A 27,394-nucleotide genomic window follows, 5' to 3' on the forward strand; every position below is an offset into this window, starting at 1 on the left:
TATCTTAAAAGCATTTATTAAACCTGGTGTTTTTTGGGTTTTTTCCTCAAAAACATTACATGCCAAAAAAATACTCTGCTATAAAGAGTAGCAGAATCAAAGCACAAGAAGAACAATATCCACTGAAAGCTGATTATTAAAAAAACTTTGCTTTTTGAATGGGGATGTCATTCATTTAGTGATGCTACATGTTTTTAGTAAAGCTCTTATCATACTGAATGATATATGAACCTTGGCCTAGAGTAAAGGTCTGGTCTGGTAGTGTTTACATAGTCGAGTAGTATAAGCCCCGGATAAGCGGAAGAAGATGGTATGGTACTAGTAGAGCGGCAACCCAATATAGAAACGTTAATATAACGTGCAGATGTATAAGGTGTAGCTAAAACATCAGACATCTTCCCTTTCAAGTTGCTGACGTGGGACTTCTGGCGTAGACACAGGGTCCTTAAACAGAAAAGCATTAATCAATTGCTTATGACAACAATAGAGGAGTCCTGATTATTGTATGTGTTTGTTAAACAAATACTTAATCTCTATTCAAAAAATTGTTGTGATGCTGAAAATTGGTAAGCTAACCTACACAGAAAACTCCTAAAGTGTGTAATAGGATAAGATACATTTCCATATGTACGGCATATCAGACATGACACCGGAACTTCACAAGTAACCGAAAAACGATATTTATCAATATGGCTGTGCTGCAATGTCGTGCCCAATAGGAACACTGTTGAGTCCAATGGTTCTAAATGGTTCTACTGAACTAGGACAACCATCTATACCATTACGACTGCGATCGATCAATCAGGAAAACATTCAAACCTGATATGGCTCAGGTGTACCACCACTGCGCTGGTTCGCTTTAACGAAACATGCGACAAACTGAGCGAAGTGTCGTAAAATTTGGTTTAGGCATGTAATGTATGTGCAGAAAGCTTGGAATCTCCTTAATCTACTTGGAGTATCCAATTTAAAATTATTCAATTTGCAGATTTGCTGGAAGCAAGGCCAGTGTAAATGAAACATCTGATCAGATATGTAACACACTGACAATTTGCTTGTGTACATTACGAGAAAGAATAAAAATGTTAGATGCTACATTAGACGTATCTTGGTTTGCATAATCAATTCCATAGCTTTTGAATTCACACCAAAATGTTCAAGATTTACCACGCAGGATTGTGGCCGTCAATCACAAAACAATAGAATGATATGCGTGCACACTGCATAGAAACTTGATACAGTTTCGGCAGAATTGTCTTGACACATGCAAAGCTCTGTGGGGGCTCGTTCCAAAAAATTTGCTACTGTAGAAGGAGTCTCAAGCTATCGAAATCTGCAAATTGACACAGTATAATCTAGTGTCTTGAGTCTTTGCTGTGTCTTGGAAATTGTAGCATAATAAACAAGCAATTATGTAGCTGACATGTACTGGGCAATAGTCTCTATGAGAATGGCAAATCATGTACTTACTTTGTCGGGAGCACCTCCTAATAAAAAAACAGAACATAAAAAAAAGAAAAAGAAAAAAAAGGCTTGAAGCTACTATGACAATGATCACACTCATGGAAATCCGCCTTGGGGGGGCCGCAGTATCTTCTGTGATATGTGGAGAGACAAAATTTACAATTAATTGACAATTATTGAGTAAATTAGATTTAATATAGAGTAAAATCCAGGTAAAATGGATTCAGTCTAACAGTTCACTATCACTTTCTCATTACCACATGTGTCATATGACCTAACTATCAGCCCACCAGATTTTAAGAACAGCAGGTTGACCCCAGATTATAAACCAATTAAAAATCGCTTTATATGTGATCTATACAGTGACAGAATGGAATTTCCAGGGGAATAACTGCACATACCATAATTAAGAGGTCATTAATGAGAATGTGCAAAAAAAAGTAGATTAGACTGGGGACAGAGTTTCACAATTCGTAAGAATGAAAAGATAAGACAATTGGGCAGACTGGGATGTTTAGACTTGCTTTCACAAAGGGGGACATCCTCAACATCTACAGTGGCTCTCAAAAGTGTTCACCCCCTTTGGCATTTTCCAAAATGTTATTGTTGCAGCTTTTTGTAGATTTGCTACTGCATCATCATCGTCATCATCATGGCAACACAGAATTTTGGTAAAGGCACCTGTGGCAGCAATTACAGTCATGAGTCTATTCGGTAGTATGTCTTAAGTCTCTCCAAGCCTTGCATATCTGGACACATTTTCCTCAGTCTTGGTCAAGTTGGATGGGAATCTTTCGTGATCCTCTAGTGAATTTTGGTCTCAAAAGCTATATTTAGGTCTTTTGTCTAGCCAAGATTTTATTATCATTGTTTTCTTTTTGCCACTCCCCCATAAAGAGCACTTTTGTCAAGCACCATCAACGCCATTAATGAAATACGCGCTTAATTGAAATAGCCCTGTTTGAATGAACGCCAACTTCCACTTAACGCTCAAGCTATGTTATTAGCCGTTCCACAGTCTAGCTGTGTCTGGTCAACGTTAACTCAAACCTGGCTTGAACAAGCTTGCATTGTTCACACACATGGAGTATAGAAGCAGCCCAGAACAATCGATCATCGAATGTCGCAAATAATTGGCTAAAACTAGAGAAGTGATCTTCTGAACAAACCCTGCTGGTGGGACTTTATGAAGAATTTAAAGGAGTCATCACAAACTGCAATACTGCCGCAATTGACAAGGTGTGGGAGATAGCTTGGCAAAACATTTCTGACAGATTAAAAGCCAAAGTCGTTCGCTGAGATTATTCAACTGAATAGCAAAGAAAGAACGTGGCAACAGCTTTGATATTAGATATCAGGAAACTTCCATTACAGATAATCTGATAGCAGAGGATTACCAATGATGTGGCACACTTGGTTGGCAGAGCCTTCATTTTAAATTGCTCAGCATGATTAAGAAGAGATGATGCAGTGGTGTCTTTCAAAATGTAAATTCCAGTTCCGAATTATCTCATTGATAATATAACATTGCTCACATTCAAGAATAATATTTTTAACTTTGGGTCTGACAATGTGAGTTTTCAAATCTGGTTTTACAAAGGTTTTTTTCCAGCTACATGTTAGTGCTATGACATACTTGCTTAGGAAAGGAAATACCAGATCGATCTGTGCTGATAAGGTAAAGTGAAACAATATCTCTGTACAGTACAGTTACTACATTCGGTGAGGCAGACATTGAAATGTACATTTATGTGAAAATCTGCCAGGGTAACGCAGTTTAAATCCAAATTGTTGACATCGAAACTTATTTGAACTATTTTCACAGATGTGCACATTTCATCTAAATCCAATTGCTACTATTCTGCCAGACAGTTTGTGGACAGATGCCCCTAGTAGATGCCTGTTCGTTTAGGCTATGGAAAGATTTCCGATTTACTGGCATGCATATGGGTACAGTCTATTTATCCTATTACATTGGGGAAGCCTGAAAAAGAGGATTACGTTAATACAGAGGCTTGTCAACCTGTGGGTTACTTTCATTAATTTTAACAATCACAAATAATGCCCCCTTGATTGTTTGTGTTTCAAGTTGACCAGGGATAGTGATGAAAATATTCAGGTGCTACTTTAGAGTAAGGTATACCCTTATTTCTTGGCATGCAGTTGCCTTTACAAGACCTTCTGCATCACCCACACTCTACAAGAATGTCCCACATGCAAAGAAACACAGAGCTATGCAGACAGACTGAACAGTGGTCAAGGCTAGGCTACGTTGAGTGTGCTTCCTTGTGTGGTTCCTGCAGACTGCATAGGTAAACTTTGCTGGGCCTACTGAACCTGTACCTCTCCCACAGATATTCATCAGGGAAGCCCAGTGGGGAACTTCTGTCTCTGAAGACCCTTGGGGCTGATGGTGTAAATGCTTTGTGTAGAATCTGAGCACCTTCATCCACAGGTTTGTTGAGGATTGAATATACAGTGAGGGGGAAAAGTATTTGATCCCCTGCTGATTTTGTACGTTTGCCCACTGACAAAGAAACGATCAGTTTAGTGAGTGGAGTATTTGATCCCCTCTCAATCAGAAAGATTTCTGGCTCCCAGGTGTCTTTTATACATGTAATGAGCTGAGATTAGGAGCACACTCTTAAAGGGAGTTCTACTAATCTCAGTTTGTAACCTGTATAAGACATCTGACCACAGAAGCAATCAATCAGATTCCAAACTCTCTACCATGGCCAAGACCAAAGAGCTGTCCAAGTATCTGATTGATACTTTTCCAATCTTGTCCAAGGATGTCAGTCACAAGATTGTAGACCTACACAAGGCTGGAATGGGCTACAAGACCATCGCCAAGCAACTTGGTAAGAAGGTGGTAAAAGTTGGTGCGATTATTCGCAAATGAAAGAAACACAAAAGAATGTCAATCTCCCACAGTCTGGGGCTCCATGAAAGATCTCACCTCGTGGAGTTGCAATGATCATTAGAATGGTGAGGAATCAGCCCAGAACTACACGGGAGGACCTTGTCAATGATCTCAAGGCAGCTGGGACCATAGTCACCAAAAAAACAATTGGTAACACACTATGTCGTAAAGGACTGAAATCCTGCAGCTCCCGCAAGGTCCCCCTGCTCAAAAAAGCACACGTACAGGCCTGTCTGAAGTTTGCCAATGAACATCTGAATGATTCAGAGGAGAACTGGGTGAAAGTGTTATGGTCAGATGAGACCAAAATCAAGCTCTTAGGCACCAACTCAACTCGCCGTGTTTGGAGGAGGAGGAATGCTGCCTATGACCCCAAGAACACCATCCCCACTGTCAAACATGGAGGAGGAAACATTATGCTTTGGGGGTGTTTTTCTGCTAAGGGGACCGGAAAACTTCAGTGCATCAAAGGGACGATGGACGGGGCCATGAACCGTCAAATCTTGGGTGAGAACCTCCTTCCCTCAGCCAGGTCATTGAAAATGGTTCATGTATGGGTATTCCAGCATGACAACGACCCAAAACACACGGCCAAGGTAACAAAGGAGTGGCTCAAGAAGAAGCACATTAAGGTCCTGGAGTGGCCTAGCCAGTCTCCAGACCTTAATCCCATAGAAAAAATGTGTGGAGGGAGCTGATGGTTCGAGTTGCCAAACGTCAGCCTTGAAACCTTAATGACTTGGAGAAGAGCTGCACAGAGTAGTGCACTAGAAGAAATGTCAGACCTCTGTGATTGCCAACAAGGGTTTTGCCACCAAGTACGAAGTCATGTTTTGCAGAGGGGTCAAATACTTTTTTCACTCATTAAAATGCAAATCAATAAATAACATTTTTGACATGTGTTTTTCTGGATTTTTTTGTTGTTATTCTGTCTCTTACTGTTCAAACAAACCAACCATTAAAATAGACTGAGAAATGTTTTGTCAGTGGGCAAATGTAAAAAATCAGCAGGGGATCAAATACTTTTCCCCCTCACTGTATAGGCTGAATCTTAAATTGCATACTTGCATACTATACAGTATGCCAGATTAGTATGCGAGAAGATTAGTATGCCTCAAACCATTGTACGTTAAAATTATGTATGCCAAAAGTTCCCAGATGGTCTATTATTTCTGGTGGATTTTCTAAGTATGCATCCATGCATGCTTTTAGGGGTAATGTAGACCACACTTGCGCAGTGAAAGAGGAGGAGTTTTCAGTTACAGTCACCTACTGCATATTTATAGTTACTGTATCAATGTCGAACACTTTTGTGCCCCGAAATTAAATTACTTTGGCAGTGCAAAGTTTGTCTTCAGTCACGCAAGCAATTCCTCAATTCTCATGACTATTCCAAGCAGTAATATACTAGTATTAGTATAGTCTAAGCTTATTAGTATAAGCTTTTAAAACGGCCAGTGGCAAAAGCCACAGTTCATAGATGCTATCTTTGGTGTTAGTAAACTTAATAAGAAATGTTTGTCAGTTTAACAAAATACTTAATAGTGTCTAGGAAAATATTTAAACTTGGCGTGATGTAAATGCATGACAAAATTTAATCTTGAGACACAATATTATGAAAAGGTAGGTCCAAACACTGGCATACTAGCTTACTATATACTAAACGGTAACTCCTTTATCATCCACGAGGTACCTACTGTACTTGTATGCAATTCGAGATTCATCCATAGTCTAGGCTTATGTCAATTAACTATTGGCTTTAGAAGACCGTGAAAGAGGTAAAACATGCTTTTCTTAACTTGTCTATTTTTATTGATACTTTTCGAAATTAGCCTGGATTTTTCTTTATCTGCTTTGATGGAATACCCCACAGGGCTGTTGTTGCAGAACAGTGTCTCCCAGCTCAACCGTGGAAGACTAACTTATTTTGAGGTGCCATAGGCCTCTTATTGTCCTACCTGACTAGTGCATGGCTCATCCACATACTCAGTTTTTGAGGATGGTCTGTTCTAGACAGATTCACAATTGTGCGATATTCTCATTATTTCAAAATCTGGGCATGCTCCTGATGAGACGGACGATGGTGTCCTGGGGGTCTGGTGGGGGTCTCGTCCCAGACCTGGATCAGGGCCAAGGGTGGGACGATTTGAGAATTTCATGACACAATTATCCTGGCCAAAATTATCCCAATTTACGATTTTATCCCAATTAATGACAATCCCAATGACAGCTCTGGTTTCTGGCTCAAAATGGCTGATTAGATATTCTTCCATTACATAAATATTGTTCTTGTGCATTTAAAAAGCAATTACAATAATATCAAAGAAGATTTTTCATAATTAACTAATACTCTAAAAACAATACATCTCTAAATGTATATAGTTGCCAACTTCATTCATAATACATTGCAGAGGATGTCAATTGGCATTTAGAATTCCCATTTGTGCTGCACTTGCATTCATTGCATATCTGTATGTCACATCTGTAACATACATTATACTTAATACAAGTAAACTCTAGACGCACTTCTTGTTAGATGCTAACTGCATTTCGTTGTACTGTACATGTTTAATGACAAAGTTGAATCTAATCTAAAAAAGAAATTCTGCGCGCTTGCACCACCAGTTAAATAAAACAAGTAGTCAGAAACACTTCGGTGACTGGCAAGAGATTTTTCAAGTCACTTATCTGAGGATCAGAAGTAAAAATAGATGTCATTTCTTACCGGTGCTTATGTGCCTTATTAACTAAGGATAGGCCTGTTTGATTTGGGGATTCTTTATAATTCATTATAACAGCTCCCTGTCATGGCGCATCATGTATTGTGCAGATCATGCAGATGGACAATGTTATTTTGGCCCGCAAAAATTATGATGTTCTATTTGTCTTCTCTTTACATTTTCAGTATGCCCAGATCCACCAAAACGAGGCTTAGACCCCACATCCATGATTTTCTAGTGATGTCCCTGGTCTAATCACTACACTTACTAGTCTACAAAAAAAGCTTCTGATCACATGTCCACTTCCCGCTATATGCAAATACCTGTCCATTCCATTACCACGGAAAATAAGCAGTTGAAACAATGTTGAGCCCAAACAAACCAAAGATATCCTAGAAGACATGCAGCTATGATGCATGCAGGGAAAAAAAGTGTTTAACTGCAAATTGCTGAAAATATTAATAGAATATACATAATACACATCTCTTTCGATTTTCCAATTATAATTATGTTTATATTGCAGGCTAATTGTTAACGCTTTCCTACACTCTCAGAAATAAAGGTACAGTAAAGGTAAATTTTTGTTCTTTAAGGTATCATTTTCACAAATGTAAACCCCTAAGGTACAATAATGTTACCGTGGGGTACTAATATGTACCTTTTACAAGTAAAAAAAAAACGGTACCCAAGGATTATGTATTGCTGAAAGGTACATATATGTAACTGCTGTGAATAATATACTGTTGGTGGCATAGTTCATGACCCACAGCACACAAAAACTTTACCGATATAACCCTTTCCAGCCTGGGCAGAATGTTCCATTGCTTTATTGACCAAGAGCTGCTTTTGTATTAATTAGTATAATTTAGTGTGGCAACACCCTATATGAAAACATGATACATCTTAATAAAGCTTAGAAACAACCCTTTCAAATCATATACCATGCTATAGGAACCCAGACAAAGAACTGGTGATCAGTTAAGAAATGATACAGGTGGAAATATGTATTTTGGACAAAATCCATGATTCTTTTCCCAAACAACTTTCTAATGAAGATAAAAACTTTGAGTATATTGATTCTTCCTTGTTTTGTAAGGTTTGAACATCTGAAGGCAGAATAGAAATACCTGTTACAGCCATTTAAGTCCCCAGTGGTACTTCTCAAAAATTCTATTGAATGTTCCCTGAACAGAACCTTCTTATTTAAATTGTATATTACAACTTAGCTACACCAAAATCTCTTTCAAATAGCATTTAGCCTTCTATAATAAGGAAAGACATAAACAATATAAAATATTTATAAAATAATTGTATTAAAATAATAAGGTTTGGGGAATACATTCTAATATCATGTCTTAATATCATAACCGTATTAAAATAGATGTATTCTATCCAAAGCCAAATTCATACAAATTTGTCATTATATATAATATATTAAAGAAATTGTACTGTATTTCGCAACTCTTCTGAACATCCATATATCTCGGCCTGTAGCCTATTAATTCAAAACCAACAACATTTTAAAAGCCACTATTTCCAAGTTTTATACAGTCTTTTTAAAAGCCCTAAACATGTCAAAGCAATGCGAGCTATGAATCCAATATGCTGACACGTTGCCATGCAGGATGTATGTGATAAGGAAAGGAGAACATACAGTACAGGCCAAAAGTTTGGACACACCTTCTCATTCAATGTGTTTCCTTTATTTGCATGACTATTTACATTGTAGATTCTCACTGAAGGCATCAAAACTATGAATGAACACATATGGAATTATGTACTTAACAAAAAAGTGTGAAATAACTGAAAACATGTCTTCTATTCTAGTTTCTTCAAAGTAGCCACCCTTTGCTCTGATTACTGCTTTGCACACTCTTGGCATTCTCTTGATGAGCTTCAAGAGGTAGTCACCTGAAATGGTTTTCCAACCGTCTTGAAGGAGTTCCCAGAGATGCTTAGCACTTGTTGGTTCAGTACTGGTTCAGCATGCCTCCAATTTTGAATAAATCCAATAAAGCACCCCCACACCATCACACATCCTCCTCCATGCTTCACAGTGGGAACCAGGTATGTAGAATCCATCCGTTCACATTTTCTGCGTCGCACAAAGACACAGCAGGTGGAACCAAAGATCTCAAATTTGGACTCATCAGACCAAAGCACAGATTTCCGCTGCTCTAATGTCCATTCCTTGTGTTTCTTGGGCCAAACAAATCTCTTCTGCATGTTGCCTCTCCTTGGCAGTGGTTTCCTAGCAGCTACTTGACCATGAAGGCCTGATGAAGGCCTTACCTCATATGTTTGGCTTCGTCTGCACATCAAATCAGCGAAAGTTTTACTTTCTCCAGATCCAGTCTTCGGACCGTGGTCTAAAAATCACGACAGGAAAATTGGGATTTTGCTCAGTCCCATTTTGGGGCTAAATAAAAAAAAAGTCCCACCGATAATGCACATTTAGTAAATAAAAACATTGACCTCACTGTTTACGTTGAGCAATTGTCCAGCGCAATAGGCTAACGCAATGAGCTGAATTCACAAAAGGAGGGTCCTGGAATTGTAACGGTTACTGACAAAATAAAGAGTAGACGCCGCATCGACCGCTACTGCCTACTGGCGCTGACGAGCCGTGGGACCGCCATCTTGGACCGGTCTGCCACTCAGCTCATAGAGAGAAGCATATCACTATAACAGAAGTAAAAGAGGAGTTACAGAAAATCTCAATAGGTCAAAATGACAAGGCAAACCGACCAGTACTGCTGTCCGAAATACATTTAAACAAGTCTAAAATAGTTGGATAGTTCAAAGTGGTGTCTTTTTAGGTTGCTCCCTTTTTTAGTAGCACACCGTGTTCCACTAAATATTGGAATGTGTTCCTCTTATGTCGTGAGATTTCAGATTGTCATGGCATATACCGTAAAAAATAGTCTTCCCATGTTAGTACCTGAGTTCCTCAGGGAAATGAAAGATGTACTTGGGATTATTACACCTATAGTGCCATTACATGATACATTACTCGCGACTTACGTTAATATATGGACCTATTCAGTATCAGTATTTTAAAAAATGTTGCCAGTAATATTAGAAACTTCATCAACATAACTACAACACTAAGTAGCCGTCACCAATACAAACAGTGCTGGGAGTTTTCCTCCAGGATTTTGTGTGACTTTGAAAAAGTACCAGGAAAGAGTACTGGGACACCATTTGAATCTTTGCTGGCCCAACTTCAGGCCTCTCTTCCAAACTTTGTAGGAATCGATTTCAAGGACAAAGTTCCAAAGTGTATCTGAAATTTCAGAATAACATTTTAAATATGCTTTTAAAGACATTTTTGTTATTGCTACAGTTCATTCTAAGGATATTCCCTTGTTTTTTGAGATGCATTTTAAACATCGACACAAAATGGGTTTTGTGTGGGAAAATGCTGATTCCAGTATCATATCTTTCACACTTCCATGCATACCATGTTAAATTCGACACTGATTGGTAACTTTTTCTGCCAGGCCAAGAGATACATTATTCACACCTTGATAGCTATACTGTGGATGACAGATTGTTGGTGAATATTTCAAAGTAATGACTTTATTGATGGATTTGATGAATAGATTTATTGTGTATTGATAAAAATGTGTTGTATTGGAATTTATATTGTACTGGTGAATATTTCAAAGTGATGTGTATTGTGAACCTTATTTTATTGTCATTTATGAATTTAATGTAAAATGTTATATTCATGAAATTAAACTAAAAAAAATCTAGATAATATTTGCCTGTTTTTTTCTGTAGCAAAACATTTTACATTGTCCACTTTTAAAGGTACAATCAAGTGACACATTTGTACCTGAAAAGGTACAAATAGCCTTGTCACTCATGTTGTACCATAAAGAGACATTTTGTCTCTTTAGGGTAAATGAAAAAGGTACATATTTGACCCCCTAGGAACATGAAAAGGTACAATGCACAAGGGTACAACTTTGAACCCATAGCTTTTGTACCTTTAGGGTACCACTCCAGTGACAAGCGCTTGTACCTTTCTTTCTGAGAGTGTACTGAAAATGCATGGGCCAAAATAACATTGACTATCTACATGTGATGCACACAACATAACAATGAATTCTAAAGTTATTATGAAGAATCAACATCAAATAAGCCTAGTTAGCTAATAAGGCACATAAAATACACAGAAGTTAATGCAGCCAGAGGTCAGTACACGTACGAAATCAAATCTATTTTCACATCTGATCCGTAGAGGAGTGACTTGAAAAAGCTCTTGCCAGTCACCTGACTACCGGTTTTATTTTTTTTCCTGACATTTCTTGTTCCCGACTACTTGTTTTATTTAAGTGGTGGAGCGCATATCTCACTAAAAGCTTTAAAAAAAACTTTCTCCAAAATCTCCATTGCAAGTATGCAAACATAAATTACGAAAAGACCCATTATTTCCATCAGCCTATCATCGGTCTCTTCCTGGAGGATGCGCAAAAATAAACGTCTTAGAACCACTTGAATGTGCTTCAGTGTCCGCAAAGAAAGTGTCCTAATGTCGAGGTCTTCGTGGGATCACAAAATATATAACCCTGCCGAACTGTATCCGTGACATTATTATCGGATACCCAAAATATCCATCTGATTAGTTGTAAAATCAATACCCAACCCGACTGATATCTAAAGTCGGTAATATCCAAACCGAAATATGCCAGGGATGAGGTATAATCAGATCTTTAATTTGTGTAAGATAATTAGGATACCAGACACATATGTCCTGAAGACAAAAAGGCTGCATTAAGTCCGCTAAATTGCTACCTGTCTGGCAGTGGACATTGAGGTTGCACATGCATTTTATATTATAGCTGGGCCAGTCTCAGCTTTTTACAATCTACAATTTAGTATTTTCATAAAGACATTCCTATTTTAAAATGGGGAGCCAAGAAGTGTGTGTATTATAAATGTATATCTCCCTCACCCTCTAATGTGTGGGTTTTCATGTATTTGTTGAATAGGAGCTTGAGCACAAATTAAGCCTACCTGGCCTGTGTACATGTGTAGTCCTACCTGGCCTGTGTACATGTGTAGGCTATAAAGGTGTGTGTGGGGTGTCTGATAGCAGTCTAATTAAAATGAACGTACTTAAAGGAGTTATGGTGCTTCTACATTATCATCACCTCACACACATAGTCAACAGTATTTTAGGCTATTCATTGCGATGGAGAATGATACAAAGAATAAACTAGTTTTCCAATTCCTTTACAACAGTAGGCTAGTATAACCACCACACTTAGTAGTTACCAAAAAAAAAAAGATTCCGATCACGTCTTCGCTTCCCGCTATATGCAAATGCCTGTCCAAATTGTAGAAAATATGAATAGAATATACGTTATTATACATGTATCACTAATTATAATTGTGTTTATATTGTAGGCTATTTATTAACGCTTTCCTATTGCAGAGGATGTTAAGTGGACTATGTACAAAGTGAGATGAGATGTGCGCCCCACTTAAAACAAGCAGTCAGGGAAACATCAGCGACTGTCAGAACTTTTTCAAGTCACTCGTGAGGATTATCCCGATTCACAATTATCCCAGGAAGGCGTTCCGGAGGCATCCGAAACAGATGCCCAAGCCACCTCAGCTGACCCCTCTGAGCTCCTCCCGGATGACCGAGGTTCTCACCCTAAGGGATCGCCCAGCCACCCTGTGAAGAAAGCTCATTTTGGCCGCCTGTATCCGGGATGTTGTCCTTTCGGTCATGACCCAAAGCTCATGACCATAGGTGAGAGTAGGAACGTAGATTGACCGGTAAATCGAGAGCTTCGCCCTGCGGCTCAACTCTTTCTTCAACACGACAGACCGATACATCGACCACATTACTGCAGAAGCTGCACCGATCAGTCTGTCAATCTCCCGTTCCATCCTTCCCTCCCTCGTGAACAGGACCCCTAGATACTTAAACTCCTCCACTTGAGGCAGGCACTCTCCACCAACCTGAAGTGGGCAAGCCACCCTTTTCCGATTGAGGACCATGGCCTCGGATTTGGAGGTACTGATTCTCATACCCACTGCTTCACACTCGGCTGCAAACAGTCCCAGTGCATGCTGAAGGTCCTGGTTTGAAGGGGCCAACACGACGACATCATCTGCAAAGAGCAGAGTCGAAATCGTGTGGTCCCCAAACCTGACACCCTCATAAAAATTACAAACAGAACCGGCGACAAAGGGCAGCCCTGCCAGAGTCCAACATGCACTGGGAACATGTCTGACTTACTGCCGGCAATGCGAACCAAGCTCCTGCTTTGGTCATACAGGGACCTGACAGCCCTTAGCAAAAGACCCAGGACCCCATATTCCATATTGCACTCTCCACAGGATGCCACAAGGGACCCCGTCGAATGCCTTCTCCAAATACACAAAACACATGTGGATTGGTTGGGCAAACTCCCATGAACCCTCCAGCACCCCGTAGAGGGTATAGAGCTGGTCCAGTGTTCCACGGCCCGGACGAAAACCACACTGTTCCTCTTGAATCCGAGGTTCTACCATCAGCCGTATTCGGTTGAGCCCATAACAATTGTATTATTGTCATATCTCAAAACCAACACACATATTTAAATTCTGTTTTCATCCAATTACATTTTTTATCTACTTACTAAAAAACATGATGCTTTTAAAAGTGGACAACACTGACGATGAATTGTTTCAGTAAAGGTAGCAGTGACAGAGTGAAGGGCAGTTTTGGACCAGGTTGCACAAAGGATTACATTGTCAACATTATATATAGCCATATAGTTAGGAACTGTGGTAGAACTTACTGGTCCTAGAACGGGGCTCAAATGATACTGTTCTCTCCACGTCTCCGTTGATGCTGAGAACGTTGCATGTGTAGTGTTTGGATATATCCTTTCTCACTGTTAATTTACTGGAAATGCTAAACCGTCCATTGTCTTTTTTTTGGGCCACCAGTTCAGAACGGTCTGTCAAGTTCTTGCTATCCTCATCAAACCACCAGATCATTTTTTCCTCGGCACTGTCTGTGGAGTTGCAGTAAATGGTCTCTTTAATGTTGTTTTCAGGACTGGAGTTCATGGTTGGAGTTGTGTTCATAGCTGGAAGAGACATTGTATTATTATACATGTGCAGGGATGGACACAAATTAATTGGTTCAATTACAAAATACAATTACCAAATACTCTTAAAAAATAAGTATCAAAATCAAATAGAGGAATTATACTAAGTATTGTAACAAAATAGGTCCCCCATAGCTCAGTAATTACATCACAGTGCTTAGAAAACCAGGTTTGTGGCTTTAATCAAGCATTTGTTGTTTCAAAATGTGTATACTCAACTCAGTTTCTCTGGATATGAGCATTTGCTTAATTAGGTCATATTTAAAACACGTAATATACAGCTCTATAAACCATCTGGTCAGAAAATACATCAGACTACAGTTGAGCCCATTGAAATACAAATGATAAAATATGTATTTAAATACATACGCTAAATACATTTTCATGTACATCAATGTACATATGTGGGGCAAAATAGACCAAAGTTATTTACAGTTAGAAAAAGTGTGCATTTTACCTTATTTGGCTGACAATTGCTTTAGACAACCTCATGCCTATATTGTTATAATTATTTAGCGTTAGGCAATTATTTTACTAAAACCTTAAAATACAGCTAATTACAGAATTTTCTGTCAACCCCAATATACAGGCGATTCGAATGTTATCATTGGATTGAATGGGCGTTATCAGTGGTTATCACCCTCATAGATATGGGTCAGAAGGGGCCTGCTAGCCTACTGTTAGGCTCAGAAGGCTGTTATCATCCATTCGCATGGTTAATTTAGTATTTAGATAATTTAGTATTGACAAAATCATCACAGTTTAAAGGCTCTCATTTTAATGGTCTTACCTGTAGACTTACCCTAACATTAACCCATTTTAATGGTCTTACCTGTAGCAGCGACCTGAATTCTTCTGGGATTGGATCTGGAGTCTTCTCGTGTATTAATCCGTGATTAACCATGCGAATGGATGATAACAGCCTTCTGAGCCTACCAGTAGGCATAGCAGGCCCCTTCTGACCTATATCTATGAGGCTGATAACATCCATTCAATCCTATGATAACATTTGAACCGGGTGCAATATAAAGGTTTATTTTTTTGACACCCGTAGCAGACACAGAATACAGCTGGAGTGGGTAAACAGTTAAAACAGACTTTTTCAATGTCAATCCATATGTTAAAGCTTATTTGAGATTTTAGCTTAATTCACTTTCTATCAAATTGTATTATTATCTTTATAAAAATGTGCACCCCTACATTAAACAGCTCACCAAAGACTGTCAGGGTTGGAAAGATCTTTCAAGTTGTGATGAGGCCATTTACCAGCAAAGTATAGTAAGTCTTGGTTGAATATTTGCACATGCTATTTCCTCATCATGCAGTGGAATAGCGTACGTTTTCCAGTTTTAAAACATAATAAAACAACCCCTCAATAAATAACTTTCATTTGAGATTAAATTACTTTAATCTCAAATGGACAGATGTTATGTTTCTCTGCATAAATTACACAGTCCCCACCACCTTTCAGAATTCCCATTTCAAGTACCAGCTACATAAAATGGGAATGTCGACAACAATGAGATAAATATTTGTCTACACAAAAGCAGACCATATAAGTACTGCTAATCTATTTTTCAGGAAGAATATGGAACATTTCTCAATTTAATCACCAAGTTTGAATACTAAGAGCAGAAAAAAATTATGAAGGTTAGTGAACATTTCCACTGGAACTGATCAGTACAATTTGAGGAAACATTGTCACTCTGAAACAGAAAGTAATTCTGGCTCATGCTATGCTGTCCAAACTCACATGTACAAAAACAGACAGACATATGAAATTCCTGTTTTACCTTTAGTTCTGTTTTTCTAAGAGAAAATGTATGGGTCACGTGACCCATGTAACCAAGATGGTAAAATGTGGGCGCTTCCAGTTTCCAAGTCTATGGCAACATATCGCATTGATGGCTATAATCAAAAAGTATATTGTTTCCCAAGAGTGGCTGAAAATCACAAGGTTCATATATTTTCTTAAATTCTCAATTTGTAAAAATTCAATTGGCAGATTAGACTACACCTAACAAGAAACATTTTATTAGAGTATCCTTTATTTTGAAACTGTAGGGGAAACCTGTAAGTTCTTTAAAGGAAAAATGTCAAATGGTATTGAAAAGAACCATTTATACTTGTTACTCAAAGAACCAGATAAACAACATGGCTGCTCAAAAATCTATCCCAAAAGGATTTTCAAAGCATACTTAGAACCCTTTAACCCTCTTGTAAGAACCTATAGGGGTTCCCTCCAAGAACCTTGGCTTTTTAGAGAGTTAGAGGACTTACCGGTGACACGGAGGCTGACTGTGTTTTTATCATGCCCCAAGTCAGTTAGCACCTCGCATTCATACTCCCCCATGTCTTCCATCTTGGTGTTGGTCAACAACAGGGACACATTAGATGACTTGTTCCAACCAGGTACAGCAAACTGGAATCCAGGGGACACATCTGTTTTGCCTTTATAGTAGCCCAACAAAACCTTTCCCATCTTCTTCCAGTTCACTCCTATGATGGTCACGGTATCTTCCCTACATTTCACTATACATTCCAGCAATGACTGCTGGCCATTAACCCCAGAGACTTCCTGTTTACAGTCCAATTCAAAATATTCTGTGAGAAAAATCAGAGAGCAGAGGTGACATTTACAAAGATATTTACTAGTCCATTTCATAATATCATAAAAGTAATCAGTGTTTTCATGTTGTTACAAATGTTATTATACTTCAATTTATTCATAGTAAAAATATATACTGTAATCTCAACAACACAGAAGGTTAACAATAAGCTGAAAACAATGGAATAAGCTGAAGATGGAAAACATACTCTCAGATTTGCTGTAACAGGCACAGGGGATCGCCAAAAACAACATGGTGATAACTAAACTCATCTTTGGATTCCTGAGAATAAATAGAGAAATATACAATGAAAACACATCTCACAACAGTGTGCAGTAAGTCTAAGAAGAAAGAAAAAAATGTATATCACTTATTGTATTTTATACTGGCTAATTTTTTTTAGCTGGAGCTTCTGAGCTTTAATTTTTTTGTCTTAAGCTCCATTTTAAATGTGCAATACGCCAGGGAGGAACTGATGTTGTGGTCGATTTCAGGACATATGATCGGCTGAAGTCCATCCCATTGGTTGGATATGATGTTTCCTCAAAACTAAATTTCACTACTTTTTCGAGTTTTACATTTTCCTATTGCCTAAGTTGTAGTAGCATACATCGCCAGTGATATTATATGCATCTGATTAGTAATCAAGCTTTATCGACATGCAGCAGACTATAAAAAGGTATTCATGGCCTTATTCCATTCCAAACACCGAAGGTGGCCTAATTCCATTCTAAATAGCCGTAAAGTAGAACTTATGATGCACTTTATAAAGAGCAACGTACGTGGTGCTTTGGGAAACAGGAGTAAATCTGTAATAACAAAGTCTGTCTTAAGGCTACTTGCATCGTTAAACCGTCCAAAGTGCAACGTTATTGGGGAACTGGGCCCAGATCATTATCAAGTCCTTCATGAACTACATGAGGTGTTAGCGCAGGGAGAGAACGAAAACATGCATGGCAGGGGGAAGTCCAGGAGCAGGGTTAAGAAACACTGCCCTTAGATATGCTAAAAGATATTGCTATAAAGGGGACAAAAGACCGGTTCCTCAATATCGGGAGCAGGAAAGACATTGGCCAAATGTAAAAAATGTACTAGATCTTGAACGCAATAAGCTACTTTTCTATTAGTTGGGGATTGCGGTATAAATGGTGCCCGCGTAATGATAGGCTGCAACATTTGGGGTCGCATGTTTAAAGTAACTGATTGGTCAAAACCACAGAGATGGGACGATTTCAGCCGCCTCCCGTTTTTGACAGCGGAACGACAAGCAATTTCACCGCTAATGTGTGTAAGGGGGTCAGACACCAAGTTCATTGCCTCAATCTGTGTACAGCTGTACAGATCCACATGGTTTTAGGATACATTCTGCAGTTTTCATAGGTTTGGTAGGCAACTGCAGAGAAAATCTTTAACTATGTGGACTAAGCAACTTTCAAAAGATCTAAGCAACAACAGCATGGAAAGACAGATTGGAGGATGGGTATATAATATTTAAAGGCCTTATGTATGTAACAGATCCTACTCAGACTCAAACCCGGGTGGGTCTCATTGCACAGCTCTGTACTCACTGGCCTCCGTTACATGTAAACATCCTTGGAGCAACGTCAAGATGATTATTAACAAGCAGAGTGTATGGAACAAAAAACAGCATGCCTAGATCAGGCTGTTCCATTCAAACTGGATGCAACTAGGAGAAACTTTACCAAGAGGCCAACCGCAACTTTGACAGAGATACAGGTTTTTAGTGTACATGAAAAAAAGAAAGAATATCACCAACACACCAGAAATCTGGTGGAATCAATTCGTCAAGAACACCATCCTTGAACCCGGTTTAAAATATGCCAATAATCAACGGGAACTCTGTAGCCATGTAGGAAAAAATGTTCTGGTCTGAAATGTAAAATGGAACTTCTGTGCCTACATGCAAATTGTTACATTTGGCACAAATAAAACATGCTCCATCAGCCAAAGAACAACATCCGTACTGTGAAGCATGATGTCGGCAGCATCATGTTATGAGGGGGTGTCTCATTGTCAAGGATTAGGGAAGTTAATAAAGCAATTTATAGAATTCCTTAGAAAAACCTGCTGCCTGATGCAAGAGAGCTAGAACTAGGCAGAAAGCTTTCATTGCAAGTGCAACAGCCAAAGCTACAGTACAGTGGCTAAGGAACAAAGAGGTAAATGTTTTTTTTTCAATTAATCCAATCAAGAATTTGTGGCATAATACTGAGATTGCTGTCCATCAACAAAAAGTAGGCAAGGCAAACAAAAAATATGGGTCAGTCAAACTCGATACGAACATACAGAGCTAGAGAGCTAATTAGCCAATAAATATATGCTATATTTGATAAGGAATTGTTGGAAAGCAAACTAATCATTGAGTTATATTTGTATTACAAATAGTTGAACACTCACGTACCCATGATAAAGACATTTCACCATGAATTCCAACAAGTTAATAGCAAGGTGTCAATCAGGGTTGCCAGATCTTATTGACTGTAAACCGAAAAATCCAGCAGGGGCTAGCTCAAATAGCGGCATCGGCAGCTCGCTGTGGCATTTCCGGTTGAGATGCCACGGCATCTGCCCGTTAGCAGTGGAATTTTTTTATGTGGCAGGTTGAGATGCCAACGATTTTCCTGACATGCCACGGCATCTTTCTCCGTTTATATGGTATTTCCGGTGGCAGCCTGAGATGCCACAAATTTACTACACCGATTATGGGGTAGAACGGTGGCAAACAAGGGCTGTGTCCGAAATCACCCACTACTCAACATATACAACCAAACCAGTAGCCTTTCGTACTGTAGAGGAAAGAGCATATCTGACTGCAACTGCTGGTGTTTGTAGCATTTGCTAGTGAGATACCTTATAGTTTATAAATGTTAACATTTGCCAATATTAGACTTGGTAGCATTGTCATGACCCTATTTGTTTATTTTTTTCAAATTTCTTTGATTATTTATAATCTTTTATTTGTATCACAGTCTGTTATGTTGCAGTGCTAAAGAAAAAAATTGGTGGTAGCCCTGACAAAACATTTTACTCACTCAAATAAAAGACTGCAGTTTAAAGCATGATTACATTAGGGGAACAATATTTAGGATGGTGCCCCCTTTATTTTTTAAATCTTGACATAATTTTTTTTTCAGACCCTGATCAGCAGGACGACTATAGCTTTCTGAAGAGCGATTGTGAAGCTCCGACTGTCGCCATGCTGGCAGAAGCCTATCTCCCGGATATAAGATGTGGACCGTCGGTGGAGCGGAGGCCAAATATGAAGCCTGTAGCTGCGGCTAGTGTGGGAATCAACTATTAAAAAAAAAAATTGTATTGCTAGTGACAGCCGAAGATAGACAGGAAAGGGGCACAGAGAGAGAGGGGAAGACATGCAGCAAGGGGCCGCAGGTTGGATTCGACCCCCCCCCCTCCCCTCCCCTGGGGGGAAATCACCTATAAAGACAAAACCTTTTTTGTATAAGGCTGTAAACACCGTATTTCTTCTGTAAAGAAGGCCATGATTTATAAAAAGAAGAATCAGTTTGTTTTATTTTTCTTTAGTAAGAGAACTTTGTACACATTTTACAAAAGATAGTCACAAACCTTTTGTTTTATAAACGTTATTTTTTCTGTAAATTACTAACTTTCCAGTGGGAGGTTACTTGGCATTTCAACCTGTAAACATTTGGTGAGGTTTGCGGATGTCACTATGCATCTGCTTTAGGCTACTAATGGATAATAGTACTGAAGTGTTTAAAACTCCTACATAAATATCCTCACAGAGAGTACAAAACCAGTGAAGAGATCCATCAATCAGCAGCCAGTGACTTATAATTTAACAGCACATGGGAATGGAAACAACAGCATGAGTTTCTGAGCAAGCTCTGGCTTCGTCTTTTGCGTCTTTCAAGTTGCTATATCCAATACGCTACATCTAAAGTAAAATAACCTTTTCTTTCACCTGCACTCTTCTGTTAGCATTCATATTAAAACGTGTCTATATACTGTATTTGTTTATGCTATCATTGTTTTCACCTGTCACCAGCAGGCACATAAGCACAGACAGAAAACATAGGAGCATAGATAAAAGCAGATAGACATAGAACACATAAATCACATGAATACAGCACATGAGCACCAAAATCAAATGCATCATGTTTTATGCAATCTTTAGTTTTTATTATGTAGCCTAGAGCACAAAATGTTTATGAAAGGTTCCACATAGCATACATAAACTTCACTTTGCCTTATAATATTAATCATCTGAATACAGTTTGCTAAATTAAATTGAAAAACAATATATATTATTACAATTACATTAGAGTACACAAGACATCTTTGTGTGGTTGTGTAAAATGGTTGCCAGATTTGTGTTTGTCCTGTAAGAATATAGAAATCAGCCCTGATGGTTAATTACTTGCGATGCTTTATGTTGTTTGTAGGAACACTTGTTTTCTCTTAATGTATCCATTAAAACATTACCCATTTAAAGTGTGCTGAGGCAACAGTTATGATAAGGACACTATATTATCACAAGTGGCATGAGGTGATTGTCAAATTTGAAAATATAGTTTATGGACTTAAAGTAATCCATAGTGCATGATATTTAGCCTAAGAACAGTATAACACATGCCGATGTATTGGAAACATAGGCATTTTTTGCTAATTATTTATGAAAATGAGGCAACAAGAGCTTCTTTGCTCTGGTGCCCAAATACTGGTATGTTGTCACTGACAAGGTGTCTGCAGGTTTGATTGATTGTGGTTTGTTACCACAATCAATCAATGTTAGTTGTATGACTGGAAGAATAAAATGGTTCTACAGTAAAAAAATATATATCTCTATATATATAGTTGTTGGAATTTAATTTAATTGAACAAGAGAGAAGGAGGATAAATGCAAGGTAAGTAAGTAATACATTAATAATTGTCCAAAATGTAGCCTTTCAAACAATTCACATATCAGATAATTATAACTCCTTATAAGAAGCATAATGTACATCTGAAGCTGCAATACTTAAATTACCTTCCATACCTGGCAACCCTGCAGGGCGTCATCTGAATAGTATAAAGAGGATCACTGTCCACCTTTTTCTCAGAGCAGCACTTGGGTGTTGTCGGTTGCTTGACCATACAATACAACGTCGCTTACTGTGACAGGAAGATTTTTTGCTTTTTTTGATGTGTATTGGAGATGCTCTGGATACAGATTAGTTGCATTACCATTTATTTATTTTATTTACATGTACAATTAAGACAATTATGAATATATACTGACATTTTGGAGGGTTTTAGATGGAACCCACAGTGTTAATAAATACAGCATTTGTTGGTACAATTTTTTTTTAGGTTTCTTTCAGATGTACTGAAAATGCTCTATAAGTCTGAAATCTTCACTTGGGAAAAACAAATTATCAATAACATACTTTTTTTACTGCAGGAAAATATTCTTATCCGACATAACACAACATTTGTCTTCAAAAAAAAAAAAGGACTACGACAACTTTTGGAAAGAACTTGTTGATAAAAACAATTACAGACTCTTTGCAAGATTTGAGGAACAGTGATTGTTAAAATATTTTTATATTATGTTATATTAAAGAGTTTGTTCCTAAATACAGCCTAGTAATTCATACAAAGACCTTTGTACAAAGTTTTAAATTGGAATCCTGTGTTGCACAGATACATATAAATATCACCTAGTATAGTAAGCTATAAATGTTGAGGGTTTAAAGTCAATAATTTTGATTGGGTCATCTGTTACAACATCTTGTTTAATTTACAATCAGAAAGGGACAGCTGCCACAGGGGACAGCAATTGCCACAAACATTGGCAGGTGCTTTGCCAAGTGTAAGCCTATAGCCTAAATATTGTTCCCCTAATGTAATCATGCTTTAAACTGCAGTCGTTTATTTGAGTGAGTAAAGTATTGTTTCATTGCATTATAAATTTAAAAACATAGGCTACAACCAATTTATTTCCTTAGCACTGCAACACAAGACAGTAATACAAATAAAATATAAATAATCAAAGAAACGTTGATTTTATTTACAGATAGGGTCATGAAAATTCCACCAAGTCTAATATTGGCAAATGTTAACATTTATAAGGTATCTTACTAGCAAATGCTACAAACACCAGCAGTTGCAGTCGGATATGCTCTTTTCTCTACAGTACGAAAGGCTACTGGTTTGGTTGTATATGTTGAGTAGTGGGTGATTTCGGACACAGCCCTTGTTTGCCACCGTTCTACCCCATAATCGGTCAAATGTGGCATGGCATCTTACGGTGAACCGGTGGCAACCCACACAAACAGCGGCAGGTGCCGCGGCATCCTAGATTGCCACCGGAAATACCATATAAACGGCGAAAGATGCCGTGGCATCTCAGGAAAAATCGTTGGCATCTCAACCTGCCACCGGCATCTCAACCTGCCACTAAAAATGCCACTGCTAACGGGGCAGATGCCGTGGCATCTCAACCTGTAGCTCCCCATAACGCGCGGACACACGATGTTTAGTGAAAAACAGGGTGATCTTTATTCCATCGTAGACCATTAAACCCGTGAAACTGCCAACAAAAAAACACGTATCACAGCTACTTGACGTAACCACATTGCAACACTAGCTTACAACATTAACAAAGCAAGCTATCAGGCTAAGTTAACTAAAACATGTAAACATTCTCAACGTACCTCGTTGGCAGCTTGTTACAAAGGAGCTAAACCCGAAACTTGTATCTTCAACACGTCGCATACCAACTTATCTTCACAAAAATCCAATGTAGTAACTTAACTTAAAATATTAATACACTTTCTTACGGAATGCGCTTAATACGTTACATCACCGCTCTTTCCATCCATGAATATCTCGAAACTGCCCCACACGGGCAGTGCACGTGCAAATTAGTTCCGCCCCAAGCTATTCAGAACATTATGTAGACACATACATTCATACACATACACTATATTAGAACTGTACTGAAATTGCACACCACATAAATGAAATCTAATGCATGTTAATGAACTGACGGCAGTTACACAACCTGCCACCGGAAATGCCACTGCGAGCTGCAGATGTCGCAATTTGAGCTAGCGGTCACTAGAAAAATCACCCGCGCACTCCACACAAAAATATACCGGACGCTGTTTTTTCGGTACACCCCTATTTGTAAATCGACCCGCCAAAGCCAATTTTCGACATTACAATTACTTCGGAAACCCTCCCATCTGCCAAAACTGGTGTCAATATAGCTAAATAAAAAAATAAAAATAAATGTTTTGCAGTAGGGGCGCTCCTAACTTGAACTGACCATTTAAAAATGACGCGTGCAATAATGACAGAAAAACAAATAAACTACAGGTCTGGTATGACTCCATGGTGATTTTAAAACATCCTGACATATTCTGCAGCATTGCAGATGAAAAATGCTCAGAGGAATAAACATCTGAACAAGGATGGACCTCCCTAGTGAGATCTACTGGAAGGAAATGTTACAGATATATTCATATGATACCAAATACATGTAATAAGTGAGGGACAAAAGTATTCAATACCCATCATATTAATTTAATTAAGCACATCAATTTAAAAGATATGTGAAGTAAATATTTACATTTTAGACATTAAGATATGTTCTCATCGACTTAGATTATCGATTGCATACAAAATCCAAACAGTAATTGGACAAACTTCACAGTATACTACCAATAGTACAGGGAAATGTTTATTTATGGGAAGTTTATATAACAATAGTTCAGTCAATTAATTCAGTACTTAATCGTTTGGTCAATAATAGCCGGTCAGACAAGTATATATACAAATGCTAATTTGCGTCAATTAAATAAAAATAAAAATAGTGCATGTTTGCGGGAAGAGAGCGTTGTAGGAGTTACCCATTAAACATGATTCACCTCTACAATGAATTGCACACGTAGTTATTCCCCCCACGGACTTTATCTACATTGTCGCGTTGCAAAGTGGGATTAAAAGAAATGACGGTCCCAAGTCCCCAATGACCATGGCTAAAACATGTGAACTAGGCTAGGCTACTTGCACAATCATGACAACAGTTCCAATGATACAGTAATACTGCAACAAAGACTCAAGAGGCATTCAAATCATGCAGAAAAACTTATTTAAAATTGAACTGACTTTAATATCAGGAGTGGTGCCCGTTGTGTAATAACAGGCAGTTATATTACTTGTAATGCAATATCAATTTGCAACAATGCGCTGGTAATATTAAGATAAAATACCATACATTAGTTACAGACAAAACGTTCATGTCTTACCGCACAATCGTTTCAGGCTGTTCTCGTCTGGGTCTGCGTAAATCTGATTGCAACATGGACAGACTGACATACACTTTCGATTTCAATTTATTTAGGGAACTGTAAGCTACCTCACCCATATTTTACATTACGAAATACTAAACTCAATGTAATGGGCAAGCTACAATCACACCGAAACGCGAAGACTTCACAGATTTGTATAAATGGGTGCCGATAAGAATTTTAACTTCTGAGTTATTCAGACTGTTCTTGAGAGGAAATGTAAATTATTTTACATAAATACTTGCAAGCTGAATTTGTAAGATTACTTTATATTAGGTAATGTTAGAGTAAACACCAGCAGTTGGAGAGCACCAGCAAGTGGAGAGCACAGTAAATGTTATAGGAGTGTTTATAACATAAGTAACGAATTTGCCAAAATGTATCACATTTCGATTGCACGTCTTAATGTAATCAAACATCATACAAATCACAAAAACTTCTAGTCAGGTTAAAAGGGAAACAGCATGTCAATCAGTTAACTCCCACGATCTGAGACTTTCAAGCTGTTTGTCAGGTTTGGTGGCAGAGCAAATGTTGAGTTACGTTATTGTAATAAGGGAGGGGGGGCATGTTACCCCATGTCAATATATTTAGGTGTTTGAATTTAGCGACTGCTCTATAATCCATTTTGGAAATTAAATCCCGGCCATGTATGGTCAAAAGTGACTTTAATGTTCATTTTCATTCGTGCCTACATTCACTTTTACAGTGAAACAAACCTGCATGAACAAGGAGGCCCATGTTTGGTTGCCTTTATGGTATTCCAACCGAGATTTACATACTGAGCAATACAAAGCTAGGAAATTGTACAACACTTTCTTCTCCAAAAATAGATATTAAACTGAGGTGGCTGATTGGTTGGTGAAAAAATTAATTGTATTGGTGTCAGTGTATCCATCTTTTATTTTATTCTATTCCAATTTGTTGTAGCTGATCCTATTTTAATTCATCTGAGGATGTGTTGTGCCTGCCATCGCATAAGACACAACATGCTCTGGAATACAAGCTAGCTGTCATGTTGGGGCTGATGAAAGTAGTATAATTGGAATTACCAGGTTGCACGTTAACAAAATGAATCAGTGAAAACACCAGACACTGAGCTGAAAGGCTATGCACACAGGTAAGCAGAAAAGAGCCCATTGGGTCAAGACAGTTAGCCGATTATATAAAAGGTGTCATCATTTTACACATCATTACGTCATGTCTAGGGCCAATCATAATTATCGATACAGCAAAGCAATTTACTAGTACAGACCAGAACCTCCATGAAACAAGGCGGGTGACCTACTCCATCTTTAGTCCTCTGCCTCAGAAGCAAGTAATCAGTACAATACTCTCAGGGGGTGGACAAAATAATATGATTGTCCATCAGAACAGCTCCAATCCTTAATTGAATGCTGTTGTGGGATACTGCACCTTTCTACATGATGAAAAGCCTCCTGTTCTTTGAGGGATGCAGGATGTGGAAATCTATTTTGCACTGTGCTTCAGAACTTCTCAAAAAGGTTCAGATCTTGTGATTGGGGAGGTCATGAAAGTTGTTTAACATCATCAAGGCATCAAACCACTTTTGTATTTGTTTAGCAGTGCGTATAAGACCTTGATCCTTTAAAATCGCCTGATATTCTTTGGCCATTATATGACCATGCAAACCAATCATCAAAGTCAATGACTCCCACAAGACTGCGTATGTAATTACGGATTCCCCACCATAGTAAAACAGTTAGCAGCAGACCCTGAGCTGAAGAGGTTCTCCAAAAGTAAACATGATCATATCATAGTGCTAATCTTCAGACCTCTTTTTTAGATGACACATGACCTCTTCCGCTGTGACTGTAATTAAGTTAATTTTCCATATGGTACAGGGCTCTTTATATTCTGCATGTGAAGCCAAATTAATACAATTTAACATTTTTCAAAAGTTCTGCTGTAGTATTTATAAACAAAAGTTGTATATCCACCAACTTTGTTTACATCTCCTGTTTAGCCACATTTTGAAAATACAGTAGACTGCAATAATGAAGGACAGACAGGTGTTTGTTAAACATTGTTTTTCGTCACTGCTTGATGAAAGTAGCCTACACCGAAAACATTTTGACATCTTTAGCCAAACTCACCCCAGTATCAATATCCCTGGCGTTAACTCGGAAATGGAAAGAAATAACACATCTTTGTCTCCCAAATACATTCAAATAGCCCTTAGCACCAGTCTAAGCAG

General features: G+C 38.3%; 1 protein-coding gene across 3 annotated transcripts; it reads right to left on the reverse strand.

The window, feature by feature from the left end:
* Positions 1–27,394, reverse strand: LOC105012266. Of its 3 annotated transcripts, none has more exons than XM_029121856.2 (6): positions 27,294–27,394; positions 17,046–17,119; positions 16,509–16,832; positions 13,914–14,207; positions 1,471–1,596; positions 1–444 (listed from the first exon to the last, which is right to left on the reverse strand). In XM_029121856.2, exons 1-6 carry the CDS (start codon positions 27,362–27,364, stop codon positions 404–406), a joined length of 930 nt encoding a protein of 309 aa, XP_028977689.2. In that variant the 5' UTR covers positions 27,365–27,394; the 3' UTR covers positions 1–403. The 3 variants fall into 3 exon arrangements, with proteins under 3 accessions (XP_028977689.2, XP_019905021.2, XP_028977691.2); XM_020049462.3 differs by lacking the exon at positions 27,294–27,394 and adding an exon at positions 25,135–25,221; XM_029121858.2 differs by lacking the exon at positions 27,294–27,394 and adding an exon at positions 23,536–23,794.

The sequence above is a fragment of the Esox lucius genome, chromosome 9 (genome assembly GCF_011004845.1).
Source record: "Esox lucius isolate fEsoLuc1 chromosome 9, fEsoLuc1.pri, whole genome shotgun sequence".
Lineage (NCBI taxonomy): Eukaryota > Metazoa > Chordata > Actinopteri > Esociformes > Esocidae > Esox > Esox lucius.

What these genes read in the sequence shown, in the direction of transcription:
- LOC105012266 (XM_029121856.2), bottom strand. Translation starts at nt 27,364, where the DNA reads ATGTATTTGGGAGACAAAGATGTGTTATTTCTTTCCATTTCCGAGTTA. An exon ending in CCAGGGATATTGATACTGGG is followed by an intron (nt 17,120 to 27,293) that starts GTGAGTTTGGCT and finishes ATTTATTCTCAG; the next exon opens with GAATCCAAAGATGAGTTTAG. An exon ending in CTGTTACAGCAAATCTGAGA is followed by an intron (nt 16,833 to 17,045) that starts GTATGTTTTCCA and finishes TTTTTCTCACAG; the next exon opens with AATATTTTGAATTGGACTGT.